Raw genomic sequence first — 9,590 nt, 5'->3', positions numbered from 1 at the left:
TCACTCTTCCCAGCTCCTCTGGCCCCTACATAACTCAGCCATCTTGGCCCAGGCTGCCCCTCTTGGCTAACGGCTCCTCTCCCCTCTCCTCACACGGGTGAGGGTCCTGTTCACTCTGGACTCCTAGATGTCTCTGCTTCTGGTTATTCTCTCCCTTTTATCTACTCTATCATATCCAAGAGCAGTCATTCCCTCCCTCCCTCCCTCCTCAGGCAACCACAAACATGCAACAAAACAACAGCCTGGTCTGGAACTCACTGCGACAGACTGGCTTCTAATCCCAGAGATCCATCTGCCTCTGCCTGCAAATCTGGAATTTAAGTGGGACAGCAAGGAAATAAATGGCACATCAGTAATTACAACCGTGTGCTCAGGGACTGAGTATCCTGCTCCGTCTGGGCAGGTGTATCCACTTCCTGGCGCTTGATCCTATCTGAACTACATTGTCCAGAAGACATTACTCCGAGCTCAGCCAATGCAAATGAGCGTTTCGGTGACGACAAAACGACGCTGGGCGGGACTTTTGGCTTTGCGTGCAGGAGATTTCTTTGAAACTTTCTGGATCTGTCAGTCTGGTTCACAGAACATTGGTTTCATCTGCATTGGTCATGGCAGGAAAACGGGAGAGTTAGAAGCGTTTGTCTTCTGTCACGGAGACGGATCTGAGGTTTGAGACGACCCGTGTGACCTGATCGAGGCTTGGAGTAAGGAATGGCCATGTCCCTGGGCCCCGCCGGCCAGTGGAGCCCGATGGTGATCGTGGAGGCTGCGGGTGGAGCTCTGCCCCAGGTGAGTGCTTGGTGATCGCCCGTCTACCTGAGTTCTAGAGCTTTGAGATCTGGGTCAGGAGCCAACAGATCAGGCCTGGTGGCCCCGACTGTAGGACACTGGTGGACATGCTTCTTACTTCTGACATCTGTGTGCTAGAACACGATCCCCTCTGACTCACAGCGGCTGGTAGACTGTGCTTCCCAAGGCTTGTGGGCGGGCCTGAGCTCCTGACAGCAATAGCCCTGGAGTGACCCCTGCTGGCATTAGATAGGGGAGGGCTCAGTGCACTTAAGAGCTGACTTGTTTGTGGAGACGCCACGGAAGATTTGAACACAGGAGAGATTCGATCTGTTCAGTTTTCCAAGCTTCCTCGGGGAATACCCGGCTGAGGTCGGGTAATGTGGATGGAGAGAGAGACCTGTTTGAACCCATGGGTAAATCCGAGTGTGGGCCATAGAGGTGGCGAGAGTCTTCCGATCTTGGATAGATTTCTTTTATTTTCTATCATCTATCATCCCTCTGTGTCTGTCTGTGTGTCTGTCTTTGTCAGTCATCTATCCAATCCATCATCTGTGCTCAGGAATTCTCTCTCTCTATGTACCAGCTTGTCCTCAAACTCAGAGATCCTTCTACCTTTAGCTCCCGAGTGAAGGAGTGGCCTCCCACGAAGTGACTCCTTCATAGTTTTTAAAGATGTACTTCCTTCCCACTTCCCTTCTTTCCCTTTTAATTTTTGTTTTATTTTATTTTTATTTTTTGTCTTGGCCGGAAATCACCGTTTAGACCAGGCTTGCCTTGACTTCACAGAGATCTGCCTTCTTCTGTATTCTTATTTGGGGTAGGGCTGCCAACTGAGCTCTGGTTGTCTGTAGAATGGAGGACGTACTCTAAACATCTGAGCCATTCAATGTATCTTTTTTGTTTCGTTTTGGGGCAGGGTTTCTCCATTTAATAGCTCTGGCTGTCCTGGAGATCACTTTGTAGACCAGGCTGGCCTTGAACTCACGGAGATCCTCTTGCCTCTGTTGAGTGCTGGGATCAAAGGTGTGCGCTGCTGCTGCCGCCACCACCACCAAGTGTAGGTTTGAAGCAAAATTAAATAAAGGAAAATAAACTGTGCCCATTGGGGAATGTTTGTGAAAGGCAAGGGTAAAAAATATGACTGAAATTGCAGTTATGTGAAGACATTCACTTTGGAGTAAAGTCTACTGTGTTAGCTATCCCTTTCCCCTGAACTGAGACTCGCCATGTGACTTATGCTGGCTGCACACATACAAGGGTCTGGAGGTTTCTGCTTTCCAAGTGTTGCAAAAAGATCTGCACCATCATGCTTGGCCAATACCAAAGTCTTAATTAAATACATGTAGATAAAATTTTAAACAATGAAAACTTGTGTGTGTGTGTGTGTGTGTGTGTGTGTGTGTGTGAGAGAGAGAGAGAGAGAGAGAGAGAGAGAGAGAGAGAGAGAGAGAGAGAGAGACTCTTCACAGAAGCATTAGTAATGTGTCCAGGAAGAACCTGTACCACATACTTGGCACATAGGTCTGGGTTTGCTACTATGATTCTCTTTTTGGAGTAGGACTTTGTGTTGGTTTGGATGAGAATGGCTCCCATAGGCTCAAATATTTGAATGCTTAGTCACTAGGGAATGGGATTGTTTGAGAAAGATTAGAGGGATTAGGGGGTGCATGGGAGGAAGTGTGTGGCTGGGACTGGACTTTCAGGTTTCAGAACCCCACATCAGGATGAGTGTGTCTTAGTCTCTGCCTGCCGCCTTTGGGTCAGGATGTAAAGTTCTCTGGTACTGCCCCAGGGCCATGCCTGTCTGCTTCCCACCATGATGGTCATGGACTAAACTCTGAAACTGTAAGCAAGTCCCAGTTAAATGATTGATTTTATAAGAGTTGTCTGGGTTATGGTGTCTCTTCACAGCAATATAACAGTAGATATTTTTCTTTTTTAATAATTTATTTTTACATTATGTTCACTGGTGTTTTGCCTGCATGTCTGTGTGAGGGTGCCAGATCTTGGAGTTAAAGACAGTTGTGAGCTGCCCTGTGGGTACTGGGAATTAAACCTGCGTCTTCTGCAAGAACACCCAATGTCCTTAACCTCTGAGACATCTCTCAAGCCTGAGGCTGCCATTCTTAGCCTCAAAGAACAAATTGAGGAGATTGATTTCTTGTCCAAGGTCACCAAGGAAGAGACACCATTAAAGGATGGAGCCCAGGCGGCAGTTGGGCCAGCCTGACTGCACGTATGAGAGGGGACTTGGATGAACCTGTGGGATGCCAACACCCTCATTTGTTACTCACAGTCTTGTTTTTCTACAGGTTTCCCATTACTCAATGAAGCCTCCCAACCAGGAAGAGGTGAGTGGAGGGTGCCCAGGAGCCACACTCCTCAGATTTCACATGAGAGACCTCTGTGAGTGTGGTGTCTTGGGTCTCTTTGCCTGGCATTCTCTCTATGCTTCTGCTGGATTGTCCTGGCAGGCGTCAGAATGTAAGGTCAGAATGCATGGCCAGGTTTCCATTCGTGACAGCCATTGACTTAAGTTTCAGAGGTCTTCAAGTTCCAGGGATGAGCATTAGAGGAAGCCTGGAAGGGAGATGGGTCGGGAACGCTGAGACCTCCTCAGGTGTGCATGGGGTCTGCTGGCTTAGGTGGAAGGCAGGAGCTGGGGGTTGCCCAGTAGCTGAGGGCTGGGCTTGCCGCTGAGGTGGAAATGGAAATTCAGTGTGGAGACTGCTGTGTGTGCTGTGAGAGTATGTCTAGATGGCTTCCTGGCCTTCCTGCCCGGGACACAGTGGACAACGGTGACCCAGAATGGTCTGTGTGAGGCAGATGATTGGGAGGAGCCCATGGGAATTCTCTGCTAGGGAGGAGGGACTGTTCATTGCATCCTTCAAGCTTGGATTGACTCCAGCTGTGGTGGTTTCAATGAACATCCCTTTCCCTCCCTCCCATAGGTCTATAGGCTTGAATACTTGGTCCCCATTGGTGGCACAGTTTGGGGAGGATTATGAGGTGTGGCCTTGCTGGAGGAGGTGTGTCACTGGGGATGGGCTTGCAGGTTTCAAAAGCCCATGCCATTCCCAGTTAACTCTGTGTCCCTGGTACCCGTGGGTAAGGATGGAAGCTGTCAGCTACTGCTGCAGTATCATGGCTGCCTGCGCTCTGAGGGCCATGGGCTCACTCTCTGAGGTGTAAGCCCCCAATAAATCCTCTGTTCTCTACATTGCCTTGGTCATGGTGTGTCTTCACTAGAAAAGTGATCAGTCCACCTGCCTGTTCTTGCTTAGTGCCGAGCAGAGTGGTTGGTGGGACCTTGAGGACAGACTGGACGTCATAGCTTCAGAGCCTGGGACCCTCTGATGTAGGAAGCTAAGTGGGGGTGGCTGTCTTGAGGATGGCAGGAGTCCCTGAGAAGGGGCTGCATATGAACTCAGCTTTCCCATTGTGGTAGGGCTGTGTGTCCTTTGAGGACGTGGCTGTGTACTTCTCCTGGGAGGAATGGAAGCTGCTAGATGATTCCCAAAGGCTCCTGTACCAGACTGTGATGATGGAGATCTTTACACTCATGTCCTCGCTGGGTAAGGTGCTTTCCCCCACCCCCACATTCCCCCATCTCCTTCCCCCCACCCCCCGAACCAGTGAGAGCATGTCTATGTAGGCTTGCCTTTTTTCTAGAGGGCCTTATCCTTTTCAAAACTGGCCTGTGTTTCTACCAGGTTAAAAAAAGATGCTTGTTTCACAACACTTTGTCTCTCACAGTTGCAGCAAAGCACCCAGGAATCAATTTGGGATTAGGATATTTTGTGGGTGGGGTAGTTTGAGTCACCATCTATCTGTAGAGTTCTGGTTGTGCTGGACTGACTCACTGTGGAGACTTGGGTCTTTTCTAACTCACCACGATCTTGCCCTGGCTCATGAGTGCTGTGCTTAGTGGCTTGCACAACCATGCTCTGTCTGGGGTCAGGAGTCTTAGCACTTGATGGTTCTTCTGCGATCCGATGACACTGTAAATACTTGGCATCCTTGTGACATGGGCACTTCTAGGTAACATGCCCGTGTCTGCATGTGGCAGGTATTGTGGCACTGCTGAGCTCATTATTGGGTGTTGTTGTTGTTGTTGTTAGGGGGGTGGTTGAGATAGGGGTTCTTTGTAACTTTGGAGCCTGTCCTGGAACTTGCTCTGTAGGCCAGGCTGGCCATGAATTCAGAGATTTGCCTGCCTTTGCCTCCCCAGTACTCGGTGCTGGGATCAAAGCCGTGCATCACCATCACTTCGCTTTTTTTTTTTTTGTAAGACAGTCTTACCAGGATTATTCTCAATAGGCTTCTTTCCTATCAAATGTATTGATGACGTCACTCAGTTCTAGTACAGCACACTTACTTGTTGTATCATTTTACTTTAGGACTTATACCTTCTGGGATCCATGGCATCACTCAGCTAGAGCCTTGGGGAGGGCCCTCTGTGCCTGCATTGAGATTCCTGACTCCAGGTATGTTATAGGTACTTGGAAGGTGGTGGTTTCTGATGTGCTTAGCTATTACTTCTGAACCAGGCCTGGTCCTCATGGTCCAGTCTCTTTTGTTTTGCCTGTTGCCTTGCAAAGCTGTGGAACTCAGGCTTTCCTTGATTGTGCTAGTGTGCATTATACCTCGGGCAGTCCTTGAATGCAAGCTCTTCAGTCACCGTGTCTTAGGGCCCTAGACAGCCTGCTACACTGTGTCCTGCATCCTCAGCAGCCGATGCTTGTAGAAAGCTATTGCTGCGGGCAGTGCCATAATTCTCAGCATGTCTCTCTGTGATTCACTCCATGCTTGTGTTCTTGCTGTCCCTAGCATCCCTAGGCCCTATGATACGGACAAATGGAGCATGGCACTGGGTCCTCACAGCCCTGAACTAGCCCCTTTGTTCTGTGAGAAATCTCAGAACACTGTTAGTAATATGTGCTGCCTGTCTGTCGCTCAACAGTCTCCACGCCGTTCATCAGTATTTCTCACTGTTCAGGTTGTTGGATCAAAGTGGAGAGTGAAGCATCCCCCCTTTGAGCAGAGTCTTCCCAAGGAAGGAGAGCTTAATTCATCCATGCTCCAACAGCCCATGCTGAGCCATGCTGAGACACCCTTGCTAAGTGCAGACAATGCAATGATCCTCCAGACTTCCTCAGGTCTTCCCGGGCACCAGGTGACTTACACTGTCGGGAGCGCTGAGAGTGGAGAGGCCATTCCCACTGAGAAGAGGAGCTGCATTTGCAGTGACTGTGGCAAAGTCTTTACTAGTACATCCCACCTTAATCGGCACCGGATGATACACACTGGAGAAAAGCCTTTCCAGTGCAGTGAATGTGGCATGTCCTTCAGCCAAAAAGCCTTTCTCATTAAGCATTTCAGAATTCACACCGGGGAAAAGCCTTTCAGGTGCAGTGAATGTGGCAAAGCCTTCAAGCATAATATCTCCCTCGTTTCTCATCAGCGAGTTCACACAGGAGAAACGCCTTTTACGTGCAGTGAATGTGGGAAATCGTACATGACCAGATCCAACCTAACACGTCATTATCAGATTCATAGTGGAGAAAAGCCTTACACTTGTGGGGAATGCGGGAAAGCCTTTAAGGAAAAATCCAGCCTTGTTTATCATGCCCGAGTTCACACGCGGGAAAGGCCTTTCCAGTGCAGCGAGTGTGGTAAATCCTTCAGCCAAAAAGCCTTTCTCCTTAAGCATTTCAGAGTTCACACCGGGGAAAAGCCTTATAGATGCAGTGAATGTGGCAAAGCCTTCAAGCATAACTGCTTCCTGGTTGCTCACCAGCGAGTGCACACAGGAGAAACACCTTTTACGTGCAGTGAATGCGGGAAATCTTACATGAACAGATCAAGCCTTTTATATCATTATCGAGTTCATACTGGAGAAAAGCCTTAGCGTGCAGCAAATGCGGAAAATCATTTAAGAAAAAGAAAACAATTCACCCTTGTTTATTATGTCTGAGTACACACTGGGGCAAAGACCTTCTGAATGACTTGAATCTGAGAAGTGTTAAAAAAAAAAAAATAAAACTTCTCCTCTCATCAGAGACCAGTAAGTTCACAATAAAGGAAACACCTAAGTGTAATATGTGTGGGACAACCATCACTGCAAGGTAAAGCCTCATTAGACACCAGAGCAGCAAAACATCATGAGTGTAAGTATTGTGGGAAAGTGTTTTGCTATAGGACTGGACTTTCTAGACACCACAAGTTTCACACTGGATAGAATATATGCATTGTGTGCTGTGAAGGGGCGGGGGAATCATTTCCATCATCTACTGTATGCACGCAAGAGTACTGGACACAAGTAAAAAATGTTTCAAATGTGAGGAGCCTTCACCCACACCTCCATCCTATTTAACTGGAGAGGCTACACTGCTGGGATGCATCATGAACCCACAGACTCTGGGAAAGCCTTTGAGCAAATGTCTGCTTTTATTAGTAATATACACAAAGGTGATGGGAGGTGTCGTTCTGTAAATATGTTTCTCTTATTGGTTAATGAATAAAGCCCTGTTGGCCAATAGGAAAGCAAGATAGGCGGGACTAGGAGACAAGGAGGATTCAGAGAGAGGTAGGAGGAGATTCAACATATAGAGATTGGAAAGAGCAAAGGTCTGGGCCCTCTCTCTCCAGTAAGCCAAGACCACGTGGAAATACTTAGATTATAATTAAGACAGAGCTAGCCAATAAGAAATGCTAGTAACAGGTCAACAGCTTTATATCTAATACAGCATCTCTGTGTGTTATTTGGGGCTGATATGGCTGTGGGACCAAGCTGTCGGGAAACCACTCGTAACACAAAACCAAGATGGGTCTGAGAATGCAGACAAAAATCTTCAACCATTGGCCAACCTTGTTCAGCCCTAGGAGTGAACCAGATTTTGAAGAGAAGTTTTTAGAGTGGATGATGGGAGATGCCATTCTGTAAATGTTTCTCATACTGGTTAATAAATAAAGCACTGTTGGCCAATAGGAAAGCAAGATAGGCAGGACTAGGAGACAAGGAGGAAATAGGAAGTAGGAAGGAGGAGTCAAGATGGAGAGTCTGGAGAGAGCTGGACGCCAGCCGCCTCCCTGGTAAGAGAAGGCCATGTGAAAATACATAGATCAGCAGAAATGGGTTAATAATTAAGACAGAGCTAGCAGATAAGAAACAAGTAACCAGGCCAACAGCATTGTATCAAATACAGAGTCTCTGTACATTATTTGGGGCTGGCGGCGTGGCGGCAGGACAAGACCAGGCGGCGGGCAGAAAAACCGTACTCCTTACAAGTGGCCTTTGTGAGGGTGCCATTCAATGAAAGTTACTCAACAAATAAGAACATTGGGACAAGATGAGAATTATTGTCATCTTCCTATATGGCAAAAGCTAATACTCCCTGGGGAACTTAGCAAGAGGGAGCCCTATGTTCTTGGCGGCACTAGTGTGGAGTGGAGTTTCCATGGTAGTGTTTGAATGAGGGAGAATCAGAATGCCCTCAGTTTAATGAGACATGGGTTTACTGTTTATTTTTATTTTTTCTCACCGAATGTTGCAGTTCCTGGAATAAATGATTGTTTGCTGTATAGTTTTTGTTTCATTGGGGACCAGCTCTGTGTAGCCCTTAATGCTCTCATGAAGGAGTTTTAAGCATTTGCTGTCTTTTCATGTGTGAGTGTTTTGGCTACACATATACATATGTATGCATACTAAGTGCATAACTGGTACCCCTGAGGCCTCTGAAAGACATTGGATCCCTGCAACAGCAGTTATAGATGGTTATGAACAACAGTGTTTGCTGGGAATGGAATCCAGATCCTCTGCAAGAGCAATAGGTTGTCTTCCATATTGAGCCCTCTCTCCAGCTCTATGTTTTATGTTTTTTAAGAAGTTACCAGGCCAGAGTCACTGTAACTGGATGCTGGGAATGGAACCAAGTTTCTCTGCAAGAACAGTAAGTGCTGTTAGCCAATGAGTCATTTATTTCTGTGGCCTCACCACCCATGTTTCCTTTTCTTTTGTTTGTTTATATATAGACTTACCCTGTAGGCTTGGCTAGCTTGGAACTCTATAGATCAGGCTCTGCTAGAACTCACAGAGATCTACCATCTTCTGTGTCCTGAGTGCTGGTATATGTGCCACTGTCAGGTCCAAGAGAAGCTAGGGACCAAACTGCTACCTGTGGTGCCTATTAGCATATGAAAGCATTTGCTGGCTTCCAGGCTCCCTCAGCATTGTAAATACCTGTTTCCAAGTCCCTGCTGGCATCCTGGCTCAGCTCAGCTCAGTTTCAGTCTGTGCTCTACCCAACTTCTCTAGCCCAAGGTCTGCCTATATGACTGCAATTCCAGCCACTTGATATCTACATTCTTGACACTCTTGGCCACCTCTCTCTTGGTCCTCTCTCTGTTCTCTTCTTCTCTTGATCTCCCACTCTGTCCTCTCATGGCCCAGTCTAGAATACTGGGCAGATTTAGTCTACTACCTTCGCTTCCTGCTCTAGACTCTTCCAGATGCCTCTGACTGTACTTTCCCTCATATCTACAATAAAACCTTTCCCCTCAACAGTACCCTGGAGAGGTCATGTTCTCATTTCATACAGCCATATGTGGCACCCATAGTCCTGTGGTTATTTTGTTTATTGTTTGCTTTTTTTTTTTCCTTTTTGGATCTGTGGGTTCAAGGCCAGTCAGGTCTACATAGTGAATTCCAATGCTACATAGTATGAACCTCTCTCTCTCTTCCTCTCTCTCTCTGTCACACACACACACACACACACACACACACACACACACACACA

At 47.4% G+C, this 9,590-nt stretch overlaps 1 protein-coding gene across 1 annotated transcript; it reads left to right on the top strand.

Moving 5' to 3' along the window:
- The first annotated feature begins 380 nt into the window (after positions 1 to 380).
- On the top strand, positions 381 to 6,735 carry LOC127238983 (zinc finger protein 419-like). The gene is given in 6 exon segments (XM_051207781.1): positions 381 to 789; positions 3,105 to 3,143; positions 4,241 to 4,367; positions 5,193 to 5,279; positions 5,792 to 5,820; positions 5,822 to 6,735. Coding segments are annotated over 6 exon segments (1,242 nt in total). The 5' UTR covers positions 381 to 711; the 3' UTR covers positions 6,704 to 6,735.
- Positions 6,736 to 9,590: the final 2,855 nt, after the last annotated feature.

Source organism: Phodopus roborovskii, unplaced genomic scaffold, assembly GCF_943737965.1.
Source record: "Phodopus roborovskii unplaced genomic scaffold, PHOROB, whole genome shotgun sequence".
In the NCBI taxonomy this organism is placed as follows: Eukaryota; Metazoa; Chordata; class Mammalia; order Rodentia; family Cricetidae; genus Phodopus; species Phodopus roborovskii.
Note: the sequence above shows the minus strand (reverse complement) of the source record. Positions and strands in the feature narration are given on the sequence as shown.